Source organism: Neophocaena asiaeorientalis, unplaced genomic scaffold, assembly GCF_003031525.2.
Source record: "Neophocaena asiaeorientalis asiaeorientalis breed wild unplaced genomic scaffold, Neophocaena_asiaeorientalis_V1.1 scaffold30, whole genome shotgun sequence".
NCBI classification, from domain to species: Eukaryota; Metazoa; Chordata; class Mammalia; order Artiodactyla; family Phocoenidae; genus Neophocaena; species Neophocaena asiaeorientalis.
Window position 1 is genome coordinate 1,947,633 of NW_020174923.1, and position 24,562 is coordinate 1,972,194.

At 54.2% G+C, this 24,562-nt stretch overlaps 2 protein-coding genes across 4 annotated transcripts in view; one reads left to right on the plus strand and one right to left on the minus strand.

Annotated features, from left to right (window-relative positions):
• Window positions 1-21,371, plus strand: part of ARSG (arylsulfatase G) — a 134,547-nt gene extending 113,176 nt beyond the window's left edge. The window contains exon 12 of one of the 3 annotated variants that reach the window (XM_024760990.1): window positions 19,591-21,371. In XM_024760990.1, coding sequence (XP_024616758.1) covers window positions 19,591-19,610 — 20 coding nt within the window. In that variant the 3' untranslated portion in view covers window positions 19,611-21,371. Of the gene's footprint in view, window positions 1-11; window positions 914-10,865; window positions 11,378-19,590 lie in introns of those variants that run through there. The other 2 variants (XM_024760983.1, XM_024760981.1) reach the window with 2 other exon arrangements.
• WIPI1 (WD repeat domain, phosphoinositide interacting 1) overlaps window positions 1-24,562 on the minus strand; it is a 29,764-nt gene that overhangs the window by 2,295 nt on the left and 2,907 nt on the right. Inside the window, exons 2-12 of the mRNA XM_024760993.1 lie at window positions 22,921-23,003; window positions 21,378-21,547; window positions 17,919-18,015; window positions 11,384-11,481; window positions 10,641-10,733; window positions 9,890-9,960; window positions 8,667-8,774; window positions 3,048-3,212; window positions 2,137-2,244; window positions 1,432-1,550; window positions 907-1,007 (exon numbers count right to left, since the gene is read on the minus strand). Coding sequence (XP_024616761.1) covers window positions 907-1,007; window positions 1,432-1,550; window positions 2,137-2,244; window positions 3,048-3,212; window positions 8,667-8,774; window positions 9,890-9,960; window positions 10,641-10,733; window positions 11,384-11,481; window positions 17,919-18,015; window positions 21,378-21,547; window positions 22,921-23,003 — 1,213 coding nt within the window. The remainder of the gene's footprint in view (window positions 1-906; window positions 1,008-1,431; window positions 1,551-2,136; window positions 2,245-3,047; window positions 3,213-8,666; window positions 8,775-9,889; window positions 9,961-10,640; window positions 10,734-11,383; window positions 11,482-17,918; window positions 18,016-21,377; window positions 21,548-22,920; window positions 23,004-24,562) is intronic.

The window sequence follows — 24,562 nt, forward strand, 5'->3', positions numbered from 1 at the left end:
TGTTTTATTAGACTTACTAGATTGTCCTATGGATCTCTGCAAGAGAGACGCCAGACCCGCACTCCATCCTTTGGCAAATGAAATCCAACTGACCCAAAATCATGATCAAGAGAAAACAATGCAGCCCAAGATCTATGCCCAATGGCTACTTCTCTCTGCTTCCAGGAGGGACAGTCAGCTGACTCTCCAAGCCTTGGCCTAAACACTGCTTCCATCTTGAAACGACTTCAAGTGGACCGTCTGGGCTATTTTCTGACTGAAGCTCATAAGAGGGGGTCTCTGTGTTGCTCTGAACGGAAGCTTGAAGAACCAGAACCAGGGGGACAAGCTTCTCTTCACCCCAGGATGCTGAGAGGAGCCATGCCCAGCGCCCAGCTAAGCCTGGGCCCTCGCTGCCAGGACAGCTGAAGCAGAATGCCGGGGAGGTGCCCGGCTAGAGGTGCCCGGGGGGCTTCCCACCGCCGCTCCGCTCTCCGAGTGGCTGTTAACGAACAGGGGTCAGTCCTGTCAGAGCCGGAGGAGGGCGAGGGCCCAGCCCTGTCAGAGCATCACCTTTAGCATCACAAGGGCGGCAACATTCTTCTCAGAGCATCTCAGGAGCCTCAGGAAAACAAGAGCTTAGACGGACCTGTTTCTCCCTGTGAGCAGCACAGAGGGTGCTAAGGAAGCAGAGTCAAGGGGCCCGGGCCTCCGAACGCGGGGAGGCCGCCACGGCTCCCTGGGCAAGTACGCGGTTATCCTGACACTGTCAGGAGGGCTAGTCTGTGGGGTCTGAGGCTTCCCGGGTGTTAGGGGAGGATTAGTTGTGACAGACGAGACAACAGGGAAAGGACTGCGCCTCGTGCACAGGTGAGGGTTCTGTCTAAGCACACGGATTGGATGCTCTTAAGGGTGCCCAGTGCTCACAGGGGGAAACTCATTCTCATCATCAAGACACACTGGTCCCGTCGCAAACTCGTGTTCGGGGATGACCTCTCCTCGGAGCGCCCCGCCATCCTCAGAATAACCTGGAAACCAACAGTGAGACGTGAGAGAAGCCATGGGGTCTGTTCCTAGGCCGCGACCCCGGGGCCGGGCCTCAGCAAAGCGAGCGTCCGGGGACCCACGGGACAGACTGTGCTCCCCACGAGTGCAAATCCTCAGCGTTTACGGCCCGAAGCCCCTGGGCGGCTGGTCTCCTCCACCCGCCCGCCCCCAGCTCCTCCAGCTTTCCACCTGATTACAAACCGTCCAGGAGGCAAAGCGTTCCCACTACTTGTTAGGGAGGCGGCCACTGGGGGCTCCGCCGGCCCCGCTCTGGGACCCGCATTTAAGGCTACGCCCAGGGCCGCGTCTGGAGGAGACACGTGGTTCAGGGGGAGTGCTCTGTCCACAGGCAGTGGTGACGGGAGAAGAGGGTCGCTGTCACACAGGGCCCCCGTGCCCGCTCACCTGGCACCGTGGAGGCTGCAGAAGGGCTTGGTCTGGCCACAGTTGCTGCGTAAGACTGAGGTAATGAAGCTCTGAGGTCATTTTCTTTATTCTCATCGGCAGTTCCTGAGCCAAGCAAGCTAACGTGGGGGGAGGGAAGAGCCAAAAGGTCACCTCACACCCAGGGCACTTGCAAAAGGCAAAGCACCGGAAGCCCGTGCTGGGCCCCTGGGGTTCAAGGCCTGCCAGGTCAGCGTGGACCAGCGTGACCTTCACCTGCCGATCACTGGATTTCTCATCTCTGGCGTTTAGTAAACCGAGATCGGGCCTGTGCTCCTCCTGGCATGCGCGGGCAAGGGCACCCGGGAGCCCCAGGTGACGGGGCAGCGGCAGCTCGGGGCATCCTGTCCACAGCAGGAGGTTGCCCTGCCCTTGGCCGCAGAGGTCAGGAGAACGTCTCAATTCAGTTCGGTACACGGCTTGGAGCGCCTGTTATGCCTGAGGGACCCCGGGAAGAGGAGGGCCCAGCAGGGAGACCCCATTTTGCATGTCATTGAGCCCTACGTGAGCCCAGCGTCAAGCAGGGCCCCTCTGGCTTTGCCCCTGGGCCCGCCCCTGAAGGAGGAAGGGAAGCGAGAGCGCTGAGGCTGGTCGCCGTCTGGGCTGAGGGGCACACGACACAGGCGGCTCCTGAAAGGCCGGCTTTCTGAACACCGGTCTCCTCACCTGTGGGTCTTGATTAAGACGCAGTCTCCTCCATCCTGAGGGTCCAAGTTGTAGATGTAAAGGTGTCCGCTGGATGATGCCACCAGGAGCCTCGGCAGCTTCTGGATCCTAAGGGCCAAGAAGACGTGTGCTGGGATGACAACGTACGTGGGCGGCAGATCCACTTCCAGGGACGAAGCACCCCCCCCCACCCCCACCCCCGGGGACATCACCAGCGTCTTGTCCCGACATCCATGAACCCGCAGCCCGCTGACCCCAGAGTCTGGGTTTCTGGTGATTTCCTTGCATGTGTCCTAGTGATCTACCTTGAGGATGACTTCTTGTCTTTGACCATATTGTGTGGGTGAGACGAAAGGATATGCATATACCCTGCTGCTCTGTGAGGTTCCCCTGCCAACAAAAGCGTCCGCCTACCTGCCTTATGTGTGTCTCTGCCTTTAACAGCGGAAGGAAGGAGGCAGGTGCAAAACTGGCCCCCATCTTTGCTGGCTAGTTTTACAAAATTTTTCAAATGTTCGGCTTTAATAAACACTTTTTAATGTCTTAGATAAAACACCTGTCGACCCCATAGGTATCTGGACCGAGACTTTGGAACTAGAGCCTTTTTACATAATTCCGTAAAAATGGGAACTGTCTTCAAGACAGTGTCACTGGAATGAGAGGGTTAAAATTCCCATGCCAGCTTCCAGCTCAGCTTCTCAGCCCCCGGAGAAAGGGTCCCGCCGGACGGACGGGAAAGCGGCTGGCCGGCCACGGGGTGCCATGGGTCCTGACCCTACGTGCCCTTCTTGGCTCCCTTCTCTTGCCTTTCTTTTAAACCTGTGCGTGTGTGTCTGGGGCAAGTAAACCTGTGCTTTGGGGAAGCAAATCTGTAATGGTTTGTGCCTGGTGAGGGGTGGCGCTGCACGTACGTGGAGAGGGTGCAGATGTTCCTGTGCCCAGAGAAGCCCAGGCGCCCGGTGGCAAAGGCCCTGTCCTGGTTCATCATGTCGGACACCTGGGTGGGGAGGTAGTTGGTTGCAGCCATGAGCATCTTTCCCATGTAGCTGGTCCAGGTCGAGGGCTCCTCTGGCTGGCTGGGGAGAAAAAGGCACAGGTGAGGGTGAGGCCAAGCCGCCCCCTGGCAGCCGTCCAACATCCCTGGCCGACGCTGGGAGCTGTGCTCCCGGCAGTGGGAAGGGACTGTGCCCGGGCATGACGTTCCGCCCACCCGAACGCTCGGGACGTGCCATTCCGGCCGTACCCAGAGGGCGTCAAGGGCTCGTGTGTCCTTCGGAAGAGCCATTGCACGGCCGTTAAGAGGTTCCCAGTGCGACGGCCCTCCTGCATTAAGCAAGCTGAATCTGACTATCAGCCTGATTTCTAGGTTCCTGGAAGGGGGCTGGGCAGAGAGTGAGTTGGAATCAGTCCCTGGGCTCTGTAACCTAAGCCCAGGCCTGTTCTGGGCTCACCGAAGAAAAGAACAGGCCGATCTCAGCGTCAAGGCCTCCCAGCCAGACTGCGTGGGAAGCAAACCTCCGGGCAAGATGCTTGGACAGGTGTTTGGTTACAGCCCTCGAGCCACCCGGGTGGGTGCTGGCAACGCACAAAGGTCGGGGGAATTCAAAAGGACCTGGTGTGCCCCCTGCAGTCCCCGTGCCACATCCTGGGGTCTCTGGCAGACAAGGGGGGGCGGCTGTGTGGTGAGACGCGGGTGGGCAGGGCGGACGCTCGCCTCTGCGCCGAGCAGCCCGGCGAGAACCAGGGTGGCCGCATGCGCCCCAGGCACCCCGGCCGAGAGGCCGCTCGTCCGGGGGATGCATCCCGGTGAGGGACACGGCCCGCGGCTCCGAAGCCCTGGGGTTTATTCCTCCCTGTCACCGCCTGGACAAACCTCCCTGGGTCTCGAGGTTCTCGTCTGGAGGCGACGGGCGCTTCCAGGCTCCCGCCGTCCCCCTAACATCCTGAGCATCGTGGGACGCACCTGCGCGGCTCGCCCTGGCGCGCTGCACTAAGGGTGGGGCGTCACCGAGAGGTACCAACCACACCCCGGTCCTGCATCCGAGGCGGGGCGCAGCACAGACGTAAAAGGGAGGACGCGTGAGCACTCCAGACAGGGTGCCCGGGACAGGGCCCAGGTCGGGGCGACTCCAAGACCACAGAGGAGGGAGGGGCGGAGGGCGTTCCTCCACCCCTCATATCCCACCGTCCTCACCGGGGGCCACGGGGACAATCACGGTCCCCTGCCCGTGAGAACTAAAGCGGCGGCACGGCGCAGGGGCTGGCGCCCGGCCAGTGCTGTCTCATGAGAGGGCGTCTCCGGCGCTGGCGGGACTGAAGAGGCTTGGTCGCCGGGCTAGGCCCCGAGGCAGGTCTGTCTCCGAGCGGGGTAGGGGGGCAGGAGGGGGGCCCATCAGATGCTCTGGACAAGCATCTGAGAGTCAGGGCCACGCTGGGCCGGTCCAGGGGCAGAGGCAGGGAGGCCTCGGCTCAGGCAAGGTGCGGCGAGAAAAGCCTCGACGTCGTACGGCACTTGCTCTCTTTCTGACTCACTTCGCCTAGTCTGACAATCTGTAGGAATCGAAACTGCGACACAGATGAACTCATCTACAACACAGAAACAGACTCACAGACACAGAGCAGAGACTGGCGGTTGCCGAGGGCGGGGGAGGGCGCGGGATGGAGTGGGAGTGGGGGTGAGCAGATGCAGACTCTGTATACGGGATGGAGAAAGAGCAAGGCTGACTGTAGAGCACAGGGAACTGCCTTCCACATCCTGGGAGAAACCAGAAGGGAAAAGAGTATGAGAAAGTGTGTGTGTGTAACTGAATCACCGTGCTGTACAGCAGACACTAACACAGCATGGTAAGGCAACTCACTTCGGGACCTCCCCGGTGGTCCAGTGGTAAAGAATCTGCCTTCCAGTGCAGCGGACGCGGGTTCGATCCCGGGTCGGGCAACTAAGATCCCACATGCTGTGGGGCAACGAAGCCCACGTGCCACAAATTACAGAGCCCGTGTGTTCTGGAGCCCACGCACCGCAACCAAAGATCCTGCGTGCCGCAACTAAGACCCGATGCAGCCAAAAATCGAAAAAACAAACAAAAAGACACTATGCTTCAACATGTATTTGATATCTCTACAGTGACTGAGAAAACAAGAATGCAGATTAAATCTTTAAGTGTGTTGTATCTGTAGCCATTACGTTGTGAATGCCAAAGACAAAGGAATATTCCTCTAGTTGTTTGGGAAAAGGGAGGGAGGGAGGGAAGGAAGGAAGGAAGGAAGGCCTCGAACGCCAGGCTGGAGGGTCTGGGACTTTACTCCTGAGGGCAAAGGGGAATAAAGGTGTCTGAGGACGGAGGGGCGTGTTCCAAGGGTTAGTCCAGCAAGAAGATGTATGATGGTCAGAAGAGGCTACAAGGAGTGAGACCAAGGAAGGGAGGCCCGGTTCAGGGCGGTGGCCAGAGAGGTGGGACGGAGGCAGAGGCAGAGTCATCTCGTGCTGTACGAGTTACCGCTTCACGGACGGGGTGGGCTGGGGGGATGTGGAGAGTGACGGGAAGGTGTGTTCCTGGTGACCTGAGACGGACAGAAGCAGGTGAGCCTGGAGGTGGAACTGAGCCCAAGTGGCCACTTCCCACCTTAAGCACCAAGGCAGCGGCGTGGGGTCCCCGGATCCCGGGACCTGGGGGTGGCGGGGTGCCCGGATGGTTCTGCTGCCCACAGGGGCCCGAACCCAGCACGACTGACGACGGATTAAAGCTCCGGCAGAGAGCGGGTCCTACGGTATAGAGGCTGTCCGAGAAGGGATAGAAACGTCCAGAAGACAGATGACATCTATTTAAAAGCTTAGAGGGCAAGCAGCGTGCTTTGGGGCCCACGGGGTCACGGGGTCGGGTGCTGGAAGGGTTCCAGGCATGTGAGCAGCGTGGAGGGGCAGCGTCTAGTGTTTCACAGCCCTGCGGGGCCAAGGTTCAGAGGGCGTGAGAGCAGCCCCTGGCCAGCGGCCGGAGCCAGGACCCCACAGTCACTGGGTGCCCCGGGAGGGAGGGAGCTCCAGACGGTGTGGGACAGAGGCCGGCACCGTGTCACACACACACAGACACACACACAGAGACACACAGGCACACACACAGACACACACACACACAGACACAGAGACACACACAGACACAGAGACACACAGGCACAGACACACACACACAGACACACACACACACACGCAGAGACAGACACACACACAGACACACATACACAGAGACACACACACAGGCACAGACACACACACACACACGCAGAGACAGACACACAGACACACATACACAGAGACACACACACACAGGCACAGACACACAAGCACACACACTGGCACACACAACGGAGGCCGGGTTCTGTATCTCCCTGAGCGGGTAGAAGGGGTCTTCCCGTGGAAGTCCCACTCTGGGGGAGGAGCCTGTCTCTCCTGGTACCAGGCGAGGCCCAGCAGAGGACACCACGCTTGGGACACGGATTTGAGCTGTCGCTGGAGGTGCCGCCTGGCGGGTGTGAGACGCGGCGCTTTCACGTGGACCCTGGCTTTGGAGACGGAGGCCGGCTCCAGGCGAGACACTGAACTCCTCTGAACCCGTTCCCTCAGTCGTGAGGCTCCCAGCCCGCCGGCCTTCTGGAAGCGCGTGGGCAACCAGGGGCTGGAGAGTGTCGGGAGGCTCCACGGACCGAGAAGCACGGGACCCGGACAAGCGGCCGTGCTGCCGAGGCCACCGCCGCTTTCTGGGTGTCCCTGAGCTAATCGCTAACACTTCATGTTTCCATTTCCTATAGCGACCCTAGGGGGAGGTGTCAGGAGACACGCGGTGTCTGAAGGCCCCCTAGGAAGGTGTGAGCCGTGTCCTGGGCTGCGCGGGGCAGGGTCTGGGCCCCAGGGGCAGGCTGGGTGACATGACACTGCCACGGCCGAGGCCTGCGTGGAGGAGACCCTTCACTGCTTTCCCGGGAGAAACAGGGGCTGCACACCTGTGCGCCTGCACTGGTGCCCACACGACAGTGGGCGGAGTCCCTAGGAGGGGCCCCAGGGTGCCACGGCCTGGTCCCCGGAGCCTGTGCCAGGGAGGAGACCGCAGCCCCGTGACTGTGTCATGTCGTACGGCCCAGGTGGCTGTCGAGGGGGTATGATCCGGACGGCTTTAGCCAATCACACGGGCCTTAAGAGCAGGGGGCTTTGCCCAGCCAGAGGCAGGAGGGAGATTCAGAGAAATCAGGAGCTTGAGAAGGAATCGGCGCGAACTTGCTGGTTTGAAGGCCGCGTGAGGAGGGACGGGGATCTGGGGGCCATCGCGGGGGCAGGGGCTTCGCTGCTGCAGCGCGAGGGCCTGCATTCCCGCCAGCGACCGGGACGGGGGCAGCTCAGGCAGACAGCGGGCAACGCCTGCAGTGCAGCCTCGCGACCCCGAGTGCAGACCGAGCCCTGCCACCCCGGGGCAGCCCAGCCTGACTGGCAGCGCCATGGGGCCGCGCGCGTGCGCTGCTTTACGATGCCCTATCGCAGCAGCGACAGGGAACATGCGCACACCCCTGGCTGCGGCCCAGCACACGCTTTACGCTGTCGACCCCGCTCCGCTCCTCTCACGGGCACGGCAGCGGCCCTGGAAGGACCCGCCAGGCCCTCAGTGCTGGGGGTGACGAATACACGCGGACCCCGGAGATGCTGCGGGGTCAGCTCCAGATCACAGCGATAAAGCATGTCGCACACGTGCATGTAAAAGTGATGTTTACCCTACTCTGCAGTCTGGTAAGCACGCAGTGGCATGATGTCTAAAGAACAACGTGCGGGACTTCCCTGGTGGTCCGGTGGTGAGGACTCCGTGCTTCTATCGCAGGGGTCATGGGCTCCTGCGTGCCTCACAGCACGGCCAGAAAACAAAGTACAGTACTCGGAGCCAGGTTACGGAGATTCGTATCTGAGCCCCGTCTCAAATAAACTCAATTTGATTTAAAAAAATGTGCATACCTTAATTCTGAAGCGAGCAAAGGCTCTGGGGAAAACGGCCCCGACAGACTTGCTCGAGGCAGGGCTGCCACAAAGCTTCAGTTTGTAAAAAGCGCAGTACCCTCGAAGCACAGCCAAGCTCGAAGCAACAGCACGAGGTTGGCCTGTGCATCGCGGTGTCTGCAGCGAGCTAGCAAACGCTCTCGAGGGTTTACCCCGTGCCCGGCACTACACTGCGTGCTTTCAGTCCAGGCACTCACCACAGGCCCAAGATGCATACATGATCATCAATATTTTAGATTTGGCGGACGAGGAAACAGAAGTTCAGACAGATTAGATCACCTGCCCGAGGTCTCGCCGCTCACACGGGGCAGAGCCGGGCTGCAAACTCAGGAGGGCGACCCCAGCTCACATCACCTAGTCTTTGCTGACACTCACTCCCCACTTGGTGGGGACAGAACAGGTAAAGCCAAGTCCGTGGCGTTGACAGAGAGAAGTCATGTGCGCCGGCCGGACAACCAGGATCTGACTCTTCTAGTGTAACGAGCATTTCGTGTCCTACCGGTTGGCGAGGTGCTCCAGCTTGAAGATGTGCACGGTCTCCGTGTTGCTCGAAGCACAGAGGAGTTGCGAGTCCATACTGAAAGCCAGAGAGCTGATTGTCACGTACCTGCAAACACAGCCACACAGGGACGGGTGAGCCCGGGGACTGAGGGTAACAGCCTGAGAGTACAGAAATCAGCTTCACATACATATGTAAGAACACCTAAAGGTACCCGAGGGGTCTGAGCACAGGCAGACCTCGTTTCACTGGGCTTCACTTCATGATGTTTCGCAGATACTGCGATTTTTTTATAAGCTGAAGCTTTGTGGCAGCCCTGCCTCGAGCAAGTCCGTCGGGGCTGTTTTCCCCAGAGCCTTTGCTCGCTTCGCGCCCCTGGGTCACGTTCATCCCCAACATTTTTCAAGCTTTTTCATGATGATTCTATTTGTCGTGGTGACCTGTGATCAGTGACCTTTGGTGTGATGACTGCAAACAGTTACGACTCGCTGAAGGCTCGGGTGATGGTCAGCATTGTTTAGCAATGAAGCATTTTTAAATTAAGGCGTGGGCATTTTTTTTTAGACTCATGCCATCATTGCACACTTAACAGACTGCAGGATAGTGTAAAGGTCACTTTCACAGGTACGAGGAAACCAGGAAATGTGCGTGACGCGCTTTATTGTGATACTGGCTTTACTGTGGTGGTCTGGGATGGAACCCACACTATCTCCGAGGTCTGCCCGTGTTTTCTAAAATCCCTTCAACACTGTATCATTCATACTTTGAAATTAACATCGGAAAGAGTCACACTGGGTCGCTTCTCAGGTGAGAAGAAACCAGGCATCGCCCCTTCCCGTCACACTGGACGTCTTCCGTCTGTGAGCCCTACAGCGGATAGGACCCAGACCATCACACTTTTCTATTCCGCGGGAGGGTCAGCAGTTACTTTCGGGCCGCGACTCCCTCGCCTGTCTCATTTCTCCGTGACGGGCCGCCCTTGGGCGCGTCAAGAAAGGGCTCCCCAGGCTGGAGGCCCAGGTCACAAAGCCCTCTCAGCTCTCGGGTGTTCTGAGTGCTCAGCGGGCCTCTAGTCAGTCACCTGAGAAAGGACCATCATCCCTCCTCCCGGGCAGGGCGAGGGGCGCACGCAGCCCCTCTGTCCTCTCCCCGGACGGCTGCCAGCCGTCCACTGCAGGACCCCTGTGCGTACTCTACAGTGTCTTTTTACGATGAGCACAGACCTTTTCATGCCTCTCCGAAACTCATAGAGCTTTTGCCCATCGGGAACCGAGAACACCCGGATGACAGTGCCCTGGAAGAGAAAGCAGGTAGGCATTTCGTACCGTGAACAGCTTCAGGCAGACACGTCCCTTTCGAGACGAGCTTGTTTGATTGGTTTTGAGCATCTGTCTCAGGAGAGGAAGCACAGAGGGCTGTGCACAGAGGCTTTTCTGTATGTGTGCTGTATAAACCATTCTTGAAAGGTGAGTTGAACAGCCTCCGTCTCCCGGCTCCTCCCCCCCCAGCCCAAGGCGCTGGCGCGCTCGTCAGTCTGCTGTGGCCCCCTCAGATGTTCAATCTCTGCCCGTCAAAGATACACCTGTTTCTCGTGGCATCTGAAATTCAACTCGGTCACCTTCCCTGGTTTTTCCAGACAGGAGATGTCAGTCTCTCCTGCTGAACAGCCAAGCATTTTGTTTCTACTGTGTTTATGGAACGTGGCATCTCTCTGTATCTGTGATGATGGGCACGCACGTTTCTTAATCAGACCGCAAGGTTCTGGGCAAAGCGGCTTGTGTCCTGCACAGCAGAGGCCCTTGGTCGGCCGAGTTAATAAATGCAGCGCCTCACGCAGGGGCCGGAAGGCCTCCCTCCGGAGTGAGGTCTGAGCGCTGGGGTCACCGGGCCCCTTCTGCCAGCTCTTTGGGGCCCAGGGCCCTCGGAACCCCCCCACCACCACCCCGGCAGGAGGCGAGCCCCTGAGGAACTCACTTTCTCGGAGGCGCTGGCCAGTCTGGAGCCCGAGGCGTTGAAGGCAATGGCGGCCAGCGCCCCCTCGTGGGCAGCAATGGTGCAGACTGTCTTCTGTTGGAGAAAGGGAAAACGGAGGTTGATGCTGGGGCAGAGGGAGGACGCGTTTCGTCTCCTCTCCCTCCTCTTTCCTTCCGAGACACCCTCACTCCTCTGCTGGGTTCCCTGTTTCCCTCTTTCCACCAGGCCGTATGCATAGAAGCTGCACGTCGCTTCCCGGTGTATCTAGACGCTGCTGCAAGGGCTGCTGTGTTTCTGTCCCTTTTCCTGCCCTCGGGGAGATGGGCGACCACCCGTGTGGCCAGTGCGGTGATGTGACTGTGTTCTCCGTGATGCGGCTCTAGGGCCTGGCTTCCTGCAGCAATCCTGCCCGCTCTGTGAAGCTCGGAGAGCAGAGGGCAGGACATGGGACACGGCTGCACGCTGTCGCAGGCTGCGCCACAGCCCGGCAGGACGCACTCAACCCCGCGATGGCCCCCAGCTGCCACGGCGTCTGTCCGGGCCTGGCAGGCTGCCTTGTGGCTACGTGGACGGATGGCGATGAGGGCAAAGGGCATGACCTTCCCGTCCACACCCCACAGCTGTGGCCGGAGCTGCTTGCGCCTCTGCACCTCGCCCCCCCCGGCCACCGAGCCCGCCCCTCACCTGAAACTGACCACGCGGCCAGGCAGGGGGCTGGGCCGGCGGGGTCGCCGCCAACTTACCAGGGCGTGTCCGTCGTAGAGCACGATCTCGCCTGTCGTCCGGCTCCCAGGATAGGCCACGTAGGAATTGGAATGGTTGATGGACAGGGCACACAGACCTGGGGGACAGCAAACCGCACGTGAAAAGCCGGCGTCCACGCCCGGGAAGGGCATCTGGACACGGCACGACCACAGCGCCACCTGCTGGCGAGGGGAGGAGCGGCCCTGCAGACCTCGACTCTTGATTCTTCTAATCCAAGGACCACAAGTAAATTCCCGGGACGCCCTAGTGATTGGACGCTGACCGTTTCCACGCCACAGCTGAGAGGTCAGAAGTTAGACTATTTTAAACGTTCTTCTTCGCACTGTGCCCCAGGGCCCTGAAGTAACATCTACTTCTCTTCCAATTCCGTTACCCTCTGGGCTACAAGCTCCTAACTGAAATAAAGGGCAGCTTGTGGTGGCCTTTCTGCAGGGAATTAAATGTCATTTCAAATTGGAGGGTGGGGAGGCTGGGTGGCTTGAGGGGAGGACCTATTTAGAAGTTGTTTCAGAGCCAAACGTCCTGCCTCGATAAGGGAAATCGGCGCCTCCAGAGGGGAAATTCACTTGAGGGCAGTGAAGATGGTGTGTCTGCCGTCGGGACAAACTAAAGAAACAGGACGTGTTGGATTTAAGAGGCTTCAACAATATTCTGGAAGAGTAAACACCAAGTCAAACCACTGAACCAAACCTAAAAGCCATTTTTATTTACACGGGCATTGGAGGGGCGGGGGAGGATCCTAATAGCATTTAAGAAAAGGATTTTCACAACAATGGCTTCCATTCATAGGGGTGTACGTGATAGAAGTGAATTCACGGAATTATCCGAACCAGAAGCATTACCAGAATAAGAACTTGGAGATCAGGCAAGAGAGGCCCTTTTTAAATAGAAAAGGTAGCTTTGTTACAAGTTAGTGTGTTAAATGGGTTTCTTGTAAAAGCATAAGAGAAACTTCAGATCAGGCTAAAATGGACCTGACCCTCATCTGCCGGGGGCAGAGCAGAGGTTAAAACAAAAGCAAACGTCGAGGACGGGAACCAAGGTCCGACCTCCTGCTCGGGCTTTGCCGAGGACCCACCAGGCTGTGCCCTTATCACCTGCCAGGCAGCTGTGGGAGGAGGGTGACAGCCCAGCGCCCTGTCCTGCAGGCTCACTGCAGCCCTCTCGCCTGTACAGGGTCACCCAGCCTCAGAAGAGACCACTCATGCCTTCCCAGTTTTGCTGAATGTTACACCCCCATGACTTTTTTTTTTTTTTTTTTTTTTGGGGGTACGCGGGCCTCTCACTGCCGTGGCCTCTCCCGTTGCGGAGCGCAGGCTCCGGACGCGCAGGCTCAGCGGCCATAGCTCACGGGCCCAGCCGCTCCGCGGCATGTGGGATCTTCCCAGACCGGGGCACGAACCCGCGTCCCCTGCATCGGCAGGCGGACTCTCAACCACTGTGCCACCAGGGAAGCCCCCCCCCCCCATGACTTATTGTTTAACTGGAAGTTTGTACCTTTTGACCCCATTCAACCATTTCACACCTGTCTTCCCCCTGACCCCCAGCCTCTGATAACCACCAGTCTATCCTCTGCATCTGTGAGCTTGTTTGTTTTGTTTGAAGATTCCACATATAGGTGAGATCATATGGTACTTGTCTTTCTCTGCCTGACTGAATTCACGTAGTGTGATGCCCTCAAGGTCCATCCACGTCATTACAGTGCCAAGATTTCATCCTTTTTTATGGCTGAGTAGTATTCCATTACATCTATATGCCACACCTTCTTTATCCACTCATCCACCGATGGACACTTAGGTTGTTCCCATGTCTTGCCTGTTGTAAACATTGCTGCAATGAACATCGGGCTGCAGATATCTTTTTGAGTTAGTGTCTCCATTTTCTTTGGATAAATACCCAGAAGTGGGATTGCTTAATCATAAGGTAGCTCAGTTTTTAGTGTTTTGAGGATCCTCCACACTGTTCTCCACAGTGGCGGCACCAATTTACGTCCCCACCGACAGTGCACGCAGGCTCCCTTTTCTCCACACCCTCGCCAACACTTGTCTCTTGTCTTTTTTTTTTTTTTTTTTTTTTATTCCCGGACCGGGGCACGAACCCGTGTCCCCTGCATCGGCAGGCGGACTCTCAACCACTGCGCCACCAGGGAAGCCCATCTCTTGTCTTTTTGATAAAAGCCATTCTTATAGGTGTGAGGTGACCTTCAGAGTTGTATGTTAAAATGTAAATGTTTCCAGGAAGGAAGGAAGCTTAAACTTCTTCGGCTAACATGGAACTTCCTGTAACACACAATGGAGAGTGAGTTGACACGAGAGTCTGACAAGAAGGGACCGAGGATGGTGGCGAGGGCAGGTACACCCTGCCACGTAACCACGTACCTGACAGCTCTGCCTCTGGCTCGCACCTCGGCCAGCCCACCTGAATGTAGCCAAGGGGCCGTGCGTACCAACCTTTGCAACTTAATGACGGTCCCCAGAAATGCTGAGCGTGAGCTCCTTTAGCTTCCTGTGGTCCAATTCTCAGACAAATCCACCCAGCTCTAAGAATGCACTTTATTTCTTGTGAAGCCCCCAAGGAAAGTAGGAAGACTTTGCTATAGGCTTAGATATTCCCGTTCTACTCGTCTTCTGTTTCTGTCACAAATGTCCCCTGAAACCCTGTATAGGAAGGGAAATGAGCCTTTTCTTTTTTTAAATAAATAAATAAATTTATTTATTTATTTATTTTTGGCTGCGTTGGGTCTTCATTGCTGCGTGCGGGCTTTCTCTAGTTGCAGTGAGCGGGGGCTACTCTTCGTTGCGGTGCACGGGCTTCTCATTGCAGTGGCTTCTCTTGTTGCGGAGCACGGGCTCTAGGTGTGCAGGCTTCAGTAGTTGTGGCACGCCGGCTCTAGAGCACAGGCTCAGTAGCTGTGGCACACGGGCTTAGTTGCTCCGCGGCATGTGGGATCTTCCTGGACCAGGGCTCGAACCCGTGTCCTCTGCATTGGCAGGTGGATTCTTAACCACTGTTCTACCAGGGAAGTCCCAGCCTTTTCTTTGATATTATTTTATAATATAAAAGTGATAGTATAAAGAATTTGTAGAGCCCAGAAAATATAAAGAAACAGAAAAAAAAAAGCACGCAGAATTCTAAAACCCAGAGGCTTTTCACTGTGCTCAATATTTGAGAATATTTTCTTCGGGCCTTTTTCTTTTTTTAAAATATAAGGAGTTAGGTTTTGATGTGGCTTTTGGACTTCAGACTGGACACACATTTTCATAAATCATGGTCAGCTATAATTCCACTGAAACGGTTTGGCTGTAATCCTTCTGCAGCTGGAGAAGAAAAATGCCTGATTTCCATTCAAGAACCAATGGCACCATCGGCTGGAATTAGAAGGAAGTCCTGTGATTCTAAATCATTCTTACCTCGGTATTTATAGTATTATGTGTCAAAATTAAAGCAAGTTAACAGTGATTTATAAAATGCAGTTCCCTCTGGGTTGATTAATGGAATATGCTTTCCAGTTTTTAAAAATAGAAAGGAGAGAAATCGTTTCTGTACTTACAGATGCTCTATGCTACCATTTACCCCACCTGAATTACATTTTCAGAAAGAGCGCTCGCTGGGGAATAAACGGCTACTCTGTCGCATTATATACATTGCTGTGTGGTGTAGACTGCTCCCCCAATGTTCCGTGAAAGCCTGCAAGACTGACAGCATCCCCAAGTTCTGCGGTTGGCGGATTTTTTAATGGAGATTTCCACCTTCAGCTGCTCAGGGTACAGACTGCTGTGCTAGCAGGAAATTAACTTCGAGCCCCGTCTGGCCAAACCCTTTAAAGGAAGCAGCCTGCAGTCTTTGACACAACAGGAATGGGCATGACACAAACAGACAGAAGGAAGGAAATTTACAGCCACGGCCGGTACTGAGCGTGAAGCAATGACAGGACTCTGTGTTTATCATGTGTTCGTAGTTCACAAAGTCAAAAGACATTCAGAATTTGTGTGGCTGAGCCTGTCAGCCAAGAGGCCCCGTCTCCCTGTGACCCATGAAGATACATCACATCAGGGCCAGAGTTTCCATCTTACAGTTTGTTGTTCAGAAAATACATGAGAGGGTGGGAACAAATGAAGGAGACTCCTGGCCTCTGAGGATCTCATCTACGTGGTTTTGGACGTTCAGAGTCTGCTGGGGGTCCTTGAGCAAGGGGCGGGTCATGTCACTGCAGGGAAACCCTGACCTGTCCCGAGCCTGCCCTCCTGGCTGGGGTCATGTCACTGCAGGGAAGCCCTGACCTGTCCCGAACCTGCCCTCCTGGCTGCAGAGGGACAGGATGCGTGGAACCGGCCGGCGGGCGAGCCTGGCCGAGCCTTGTGTGCCCAGCAGATGGGACTTCGCTCTCACCCCCTCCCCGCCCTCGGGGAGTCCTCCCCATAAGAACTCTGGGGGGTAAAAAGGCTCACCCCCATTTTACTGACGTAGGAAGGGCTCAGGGGAAGCTGAGAGGATGATTATAAATGTCAGCATTTGAGGCTGTCTTGGCCTCTCTCTCCAAAGAACGTCAAAGCTGTAATAAGACACACGTTTTGGACTTTCAACCCATCCCTGGTCTTTCAGAAGGAAAGGCTGAATCTCTCCCCCAGCCCACTGGTAATGTTTACCTGAGGACTCCTCCCATCATTTCTAAGTTGTCTTGAGATAAAATCATTCCCTCTGTGAGGCGCACACAACCTAACAGGGAGCACAGATGGCCCTACACCTGCAAACCGCCTTCCTCCCTGTTTAAAGTGCAAAACTGAGGCCATCCATGCGTTTCCTGAGCTAAGACAAATGGCTGCATTTGCTCAAAGAAGAGACGGGCTTTTCGCAGGAGGAACAGGTTTGGCCCTGAAGGCGGGCAGCACCGTCCCCTGGGCTGAATGGCTGAGGTGTGGCCGCAGGAGTGAGGGGGCTGCCGGCTGCCCTAACCCGTGGGACGCCTGCTCGAAAGGCCGCTGACGGTGCCCGGCTCCCCGCCTTTCAAAGAAACGGAGAGTCACAGGCAGCTTGTGATCTTTCTGCCCACCTGGCATGTCCCCTGCCCCCCTGAGATGTCCTCTGTCCAAAGCTGCCAGGGTCCAGCCCAGGCCCGCGGCTCCAGTGGGCTCTGCTCAGACCCCACTCACCTCCCTCGCCCTGTCAGAAGAGCACATCTTCCTTTCAGCTGTCACCCCCTGGGTCCCAAACCTTCCAAAGACGCCAGGGCCCTTGTGCACCATGTCCCAAGGGTTTGGGGTTCCTGGCGTGTGGTCTGTACCTACAGTGCCTACTATGGTCCCAGGCACATAGCATGTCTGCAATAAACACTTTTCCAGGTTAGTTCAACCTGTCATTCCTGAAAAACAGCACAAAACGAAACTAATCCCCCACCGCCGTCCCCGTCCATGGTTCCTTCACTTACCACCCTCCACTTGCAAAACAGGCTTTAAAGTCGTTCTCCCACAGAGCTTTCTAACGGCCTCAATGGCTGTGATCTTTTCAAATACAGTACCGTTTTGTCAGGGCTGAAATTTTAAAGCACTGAAGTCAACATCAAGGGCCATCTGTATAACTCAGATGGAGAGAAGGAAATGAGGCCAGAGGAGGAATTACTGCCCAGCAGGCCGTGAGCAGGTCACCGCCACAGACGCCACCCCTGTGAGACAGGGGTTACTATTCCATTTTACAGGTGAGGAAACTGAGGCTCAAAGAGTCTAGGTGACGGAGGTCGGGCCACAGGGATATTGAAATTCAGTGAAAGTCAATGAATTAGAAAACCGCAGTGAACTGAAGCAATCATTTAACGATACTAAGCTGGAGTGCGATTTACAAATACTGCCCTGAATCATTAGATCCGCACACTGTTCTGGTTTGGTGGCTCCTGTCCAACCACACAACTTCCTTCTGCCGCCAGGGATTCACGGAATGTCATCGTCTGCCTTTTCAACCTGACCAATCCCAGCTGCTCCCATTGTTAAATCAGGAAAATGTATTAAAGTGTTACATCTGAGAACTGAATACAGTCCAACCTCCTAGCATATCACCCACGTAGAGAGCATTGTCTGCAACGAAAGAAAACACGTTTCTTTTCGCTTTGGATTGTCTGTCTCCCAGTCAGGTAGAACCCACTTCTGATTATGACATCTGCTCTATACTGAACAACCAGCAAAGATAGCTAGGGGTGAGCACCCTGCAACGTCAGATGCAGGACATCTCCTACGTGTCTGCCTAAATGCTTTGACACGGTTGCTGGGAATGGGTCCCAGGGGAAAGGAGTTTCTCCCAGGCTGCAGGGAAGGTCACACGGCCCTCCTGCAGGACGCATGGCCTAAGATAATCTGAATCTGCGGCCGTTAAGACAAAGCTTCAAGGCAAACACCACGAAGATTTATAAAGCAATGAAGGACAAACGCTGCTTCGGGTTTTCAATTTGGGTGGAAACACAGCTGGTGCAAAAGGAGCACCCAGACACGAGATTTGGGGGCACCTGGTCCGGGCTGGGGCGCTCACCTGTCGGGTTTGGAGGAATATCCAGGATGGTCTTCAGAAGCTTCATGTCTTTAATGTTGTGAATGTAAATGGACTCCTCCAGGCAAACGAGCAGCCTCTGAAAACACACAGACCCATCAACCCATCGGGGCTGATTCCTCGGAAAGGGGCCCGACCATCCCGAGATCACGCCTCTTTCCTGGGAACCCTAACTCTGTTCTAAGCCAAAAGGGGGAGGAATTTTCATGATCAATTGAAGCTTACGTTATGTGCGCACAGCCGCGTATACATCACCATCCACCTGGACAGAAGCACTAAATACAGGATCTTTGGAAATTCCATTTAGAAATTGAGATTTCCTTCTTGTTTTTGTTTTCGTTTTTGTACTTTTCCCTCTCCTCAGTCCAGGGAATCCTGGACACTTCCTGATCAGACTCCCTTTGCCAGTGAAGACACTTCCGGGTAAACTTCTCAGTTCCCCTTCCCATCAGACGCCGCCTCGGCTTCCTTCAGGCTGGCGCTTCTCAGACTCTGATGAGCACCTGGCATCCCTGGGCAAGGCCTGGGCTCTGCCTGGAGACCCTCGTTCAGGGGGGTTTCAACACGGACCCCAGACGTGAGGACCACTGCTCCCAGGCCAGATCCTTTCATCCCAGGGAACAACTCTTGGAAAGGAAGGAACCTAAAAATACCACTAAGAAGCGGTGGGTTCCCCTTCTGGGAAAAGCCTGCGATGCTGTTTTCCCAGCTCAGAATTTTTCGGGAGACTGTCACTTGAACCAAGCGGAAAGATAACACTGAAACACTTTTCTCAGGTTTATTTAAGGCTCTGTGGCCACAGCGCTGGGTGCAGAGGGCTGACAAAAAAGATTCTAACAGGGCCTCCAAATTGATGGCATGTATCAGTGCTTTTCCGTAAAGTAAAAAGTTGCTGATTCACTGCACCGCTTTGCCTTTCGCCTGCACTTACTACCGTTTGGACTAGAGTGCTCTATGCTTGTTGATGTTTGTGGGTTCGGGTTCGCTCCTGTGTCCCCACCCCCAGCCCCGCGTGCGACCCCAGAATACGGGGTCTTCACCATGCCCCTTCCTGCAGGGGCAGCCTCCACTCCTAGCTTCTCTGGCCTCATCCGCATCTTTCCCCACCAGCTCTTAGAGCACCACCTGCTCTGTGGTCCAAGTGAGGGGCAAAGAGGAGGCACTTCGTCTGTGTTTCACATGAGGGCTCGTTCCTGGGATGAGCGCAACCCTGGCAATGGCTCCCTTTACTAATCAGTCTGCGGTCTCAGCGGAACCCTGGGCTGGCCTCCAGCTCAGCTCATTCCCTGTCACCCTGGCTCTCATCTACTTGTCTAGGTCCTAGAAGTAAAAACTCTTTTTGTCAACTAGAAAATTCTTTACGGCGTCTGCCCTTGGAGGCTTCCATCCAATCAATCTCCATCTGGGTAACGAGGGCCCTCGGAACAGATGGTCAAAGAACTGTGGACATTTACAAATCCAAATACATCTGGTTTATTGTCTTTATTCCACAGAATACCTTTCCTCTATTAGTAGAAGGGGATTAACAGCAACTAAAAATGAAACAGATCCCAATTACTGAATATTCTTCCTCTCTACAGATTCAGAGGATAATAGGGGTTTTCTTTCTTCTTAATTCCCCACACAAATCTTGGACTTTTTTCCTGTTTTTCAGAAAGGAACTGCACAGCCTGAGGACCTGATGAAATAGACAGAGCAGCCTCTATTCTCACATCCTCGGGGGCGGGCAGCGGCAGGACCCTGGCCCGGCAGGGAGGGCACACCAGCAGCCCCGTAAACCAAAAGTGAAGAGTCCCAAATCTGAATGTTTTTAAGAGAAGCAAACCCCGAAGACTTCCCAGACCTGTTTCAAATCATCTTCTTAGCAGAAGACATGCTAAAGGAAGAGAGCCCTGTTCGGCCGGGGGTCCAGCTGGCTTGGCCGTGAACAGCGGAGAAGTTCTAGGTGCCGTGATGTTCTTTAGGAAATGCGGCCGGGGAACTTTGAAGTGAATATGTGTTTTATTGAGGAGAGGGTGGCACCTAAAGGTTAACAGTCCCATTTGCTGATGAAAATATCCGAGAGCAAGCGAGGGACATTATACAAATAAATACCGTGGATACCATTTGAGGGTTCTGACCTTTACGGGACATTTGCCTAAACAGTCTTAATTTTTATACCCTGGCTATCAACGTATGCAAAGATAAAACGTCCTGCAAAGAAATTTAATGTGCAACCAAGACATTTCAGAGACAGCACTGGAGCCAAGAATTGTGCTTAAAAGCCTTCAAGTTGAAAACCCTCAAACTGCCTTTCCCTCTCTTGCCAAGAACTGGGCTTATCTTCTTTATCCCCTGCTACTCCTTGCTTCTAGAATACGCCGTATTCTATTTCTCAGGCCATTTTCTACCACCCTGCTTTATACAGACTTGAATGGTAGGCAGTCAGCATAGTGGATCAACCCAAAGAAACAGTCTCTTCCTTCTCATAAACTTAAGACAGCACTTCGTCTCATTTGTTTAAAAAAAAAGTAAGCACTTAATAGTTTAGGTACAAAGGAGAAAACGATGTCCTCGGTGAAGGCAAGGACCTCCAGCACCCTGGGAGTATTTAATTGAATACACAGATCTGCTCGGTCACAGAAAGAACCGATTTATTTGTTTTTGTATTTAATAGGCAGCCGGGAAACAGATATTCACTGAGCATTTTTCTACCGGGCACCGTCTTTTCTACCAGGCCTTACGGGAGCAAGTAAAACGGATACAGTCGCTGCCCTCATAGGATTTAAAATCTAATAATTCAAGGGAAACTCGGCTAGTACCCCCAAATGCTTATTTAACAGGAACTTATAGTTTTCAAAAGAATGTATACTGCACGTTTGAGATAAGACTAACCCTTCCTCCAACAAAGAAAACACCACCAGAAACATCTTCACGGGTTAGCCGGAAGAAAGAAAAGCGGCCTGGGACTCGGTCCCAGCAAGAGGAGGGGCAGTTTCACCGGCTGGCTTCAGCACTAACCCAGGAGTACCACACTTTCTCTCCAGGAGCTTATTCTGACAGGCGTGACCACCAGCCGGCAAGGAATGCCACCATCTAGGGCCCAAAGCAGAAGGGCGCCCCTCTGGTTTAAGGTGCCCCTGCGGTGGCTCATGGGACAGATTCTGAGCCAGGGTTCCACCCAGCTTGGCTCCAGGGGGACAGCGTTCGCCTAGCCGGATGTTTGAGAAATCACGGCAGGCGGAAGGACCGGGGCCCGGGGGCGGTGCGGGCCGTCTCACCACCGAGACAAGTGTGCGGCGTAGACTCAAACCATGTCCCCGTAATCCTCGGCCTGAGTTTTAAAACCCCCGACAGAGCTGGATGCTGGAGAGAGATGACCATCCCGAGAGATGCTCCTCTTTTTCCTTGGTCCCCAGCGGCGGGAGCCTTGTGACCCGGAGGGATGCGCCAGCCCCTTACCTGCCGGTTCAGCCTGATGGACAAGACGTTACTGGAGTAGCTGTAGCTGCAGATCTCCGTGCCCTTCTTGAAGTGGTAGACGTTCATCTGACGAGGCTTCGTGTGGCTCACCACCACCACCAGGCTGCTGGAGAAGAGGCGCTCCACGATGCAGACGTCGGGGATGTCATCTGCGGGCAGGGGGTGGGGAGGCGGCCGAGGGCAGGCCGAGGGCAGGCAGACGTCAGCCCGCCGGCCTCCTCGGGGTCCTCCCTCCCTTGCCGCCCGCTTGCAGAGATTCCCCGCCCCTTCCCTCGACAGTGAACTTTTACCCGTTTCCCAAGTTCCCAAGCCCTTTCCACGATGGACAGTCAGGCAGACCCCGGCGATCAGAACCTCAAGCCGGGCTTTCCAGAGCATCCCCTGATGCCCTCTGCGGCTGGAATCACAGCCCGGCCCCCGGGGCCGCTGTCCTCTCTGCAGAGCATATCTGGGAGGTTTGGATCAATCCACTCTTCCTCCATGGGAGGTTGCAAAGGGGTAACTACTCTGTCGGGAGGCTCTGCTTTCGGAATTCTTCTGGTCCCTGTTGCTAAAAGGTACAGGTGCCACCATGATGGGGGAGGGGAGGGGGCAGGAACAGTGAATTCTGTGCCTCCTGCCCGTCTTGCTGTGCTCCCTGACTCTCTCCGGAATCCCTTTCCTGTTGATAATACCCCGGACATCTGTTTTATGACCAGGGGAGTCCTTCTGTACCCAGGAAGAAGGTAAATCAGGAGGCCTCTCGAGCGCCTGTAGACAGGAGGCCTCCGTGTCGTTCTGGGAACAGTCTTTTCACATGTCTGCCTTTCTTGGGCTCCAGCAAGTCCCATAGGGAACAACAGAGGACAGATACAGAGCAGAATCTTCACAAAAATGTTATAATAAAAATAACATCTTACAAGTCAATTGGGAGCCTAAGATATTATTTGCCAAGCCACTTTCTTCCCAGGAAATCCGAAGAGTGTGTTTTCGTCAATATGATGGTGGCATAAACAACAACCTTCCCTGAGACAATGAGAGAGGCACATTTCTAAGCTGGACTTGTTTTTAATATTCACTAGAAGTACTTCAATGTCTTCGATATGGATTCTGTGACTGGGAGACTACTGCTTTATTAAAACAAGGAAAATACTTCCATGACTGAATGAATGTTACCAATATTCTACAGTGCCAATAAAAGGGCAAAAAAAAAAAAATCGTAAGTGAACTTTCAGTTTGACAATTATCAGAACTGATGACCGTGCATATGAGTATATGAAAAAGTGTCAACAACACAGTTTCAAAGGATTTCTTAATGTAAAAAGAGAATGTTACTTCAGCTATTGCCAAATCTTACTAGTGTTTCATGGTGGGTTTTTTTTTTAAAGCAAGTGGAAACGATGATTTATATTTAAATCTGAAAAAACACTGACTCTGTAAGTTTGCGGTTAATGGAGGGAAATGCAGACAGTTGAGCAGTACCCCGGCTTCGAGTCTAGAGGGAGGATTTGGTGCCCTGAGGTCCTCACACGCACACACTTACTGCTTCCGTGGACGGGGTCCAGCTGCTCCACGGAGCTCAAAGAAAACAGCTTATAACCAGATTTGGTTCCAATCGCGAGGGATCTGTGAAGGCAAGGACAGCCTGGGAATGACAACAGGTACTGGGTCCAACCACAGGTGTGTCTGAAGAGAGACACCCTCCGTCCCTCTAGCCTCAGATAAACACACAGCCTCAGGAGTCAAGACATTTGATCACTTTCTAGACGGAGAAGCAAGCATGCCTTGTCAGGTGGGCAGGTCCAGTTGAAAGGAAGTCAAAGACAGCTACATACAAACGTGAAATGGCGAAGAGACCTGAAACTGAATGGGCTCTATCGTCAAATGAAGTGTCAGACCCACCAGAGACCATGCTTTCCCAGCTGGGCAGAAATGGGAAAAATGGCATGTTTGACAATATTCATCACAGTGCTACCAAGAGGTAAATTATTTTTTTTTCTTTCCTCCCTCCCTCCCTCCCTCCCTCCCTTCCTCCCTTCCTTCCTTCTCTCCTTCCTTCACTTTCTTCCTTCCCTCCCTCCCTCCTTCCTTCCTCCTTTCTTTCCTTCTTTCTTGCTTAAAAAAGACATACGTGATCTTAGAAGACACAGTGGGTCATTAGCAGGCAAAATTTAATAGATGCTTCCTTCCATCGCTTTCCATGAAAGCATCTCAGATACTTTATACCAGTTGTTCTCATCCCTGCTGCACGTTAAACTCACCTGGGAAGCTTTAAGAAAAATACTGATGACTGTCTACCCTGCTCCCCCCCGCCCTGTGCTTTTTATTTAATTGGATTTCTTTCTTCTTTTTGTTTTTTTTCAGTTCAAGTACTTTCACGGGCAGCCATTCATGGGCAGCCATGGTTGAGAACTCTGCTTTATCCCCTGCTTCACAAAGCCAGCACTGCACCCTACCAACAGAGCAAAATCGAAACCTTATCTGGGACAACGGGGGCTAAAAGAATTTTGTCTTCTTCTTCTTCTTCTTCTTCTTTTTTTTTTTTTTAATTTTTTGGCCGCGCAGTGCAGCCTGTGGGATCTTAGTTTCCTGATCAGGGATCAAACCCACGTCCTCTGCATCGGAAGTGCAGAGCTTGAACCGCTGGACCGCCAGGGAAGTCCAGAATCTTGTCTTCTTAATCTTTCACTCTTCAACCGATAGATACAGAGTGTGCACCCATGTTTCCTTGGCCCCAGGATGAAAGCAAACGAGTCAGTTTTGTTCGGCAGCTGAGAATTCCTATCCGGCTCTCTCCTGCTTTGCCCTCAACACCTCAGTGATGACCAAAATCTTACCCAGAACACCCTCAGAATAAGCCATCAGACCCTGACCCCTGGGAAATGGGATGCCAGGGCTGAAATGGACCTTAAAATGGTCCTACGTAGACCTAACAATTAGTCCAACTCCCTCATTCAAAATAAACATATGAAAAGGCGAGCTTGGGCTCTTCACAGGGAGACATAGACTAAAATAAGCAGCTTACTGCTACAAGCCTGGATGGCCAAGGCTCTTGTTTCACTAGCCTAAAAGAGAGACGGTCATATGATTCTCCCTGGAATTTTGTTTTTTTTCTACCCTAACATTTGTTCTTCCCTGGAATGGCAGTTGACTTTTAATCAGCAAGGTGGCTGCTTCTGCTTCTT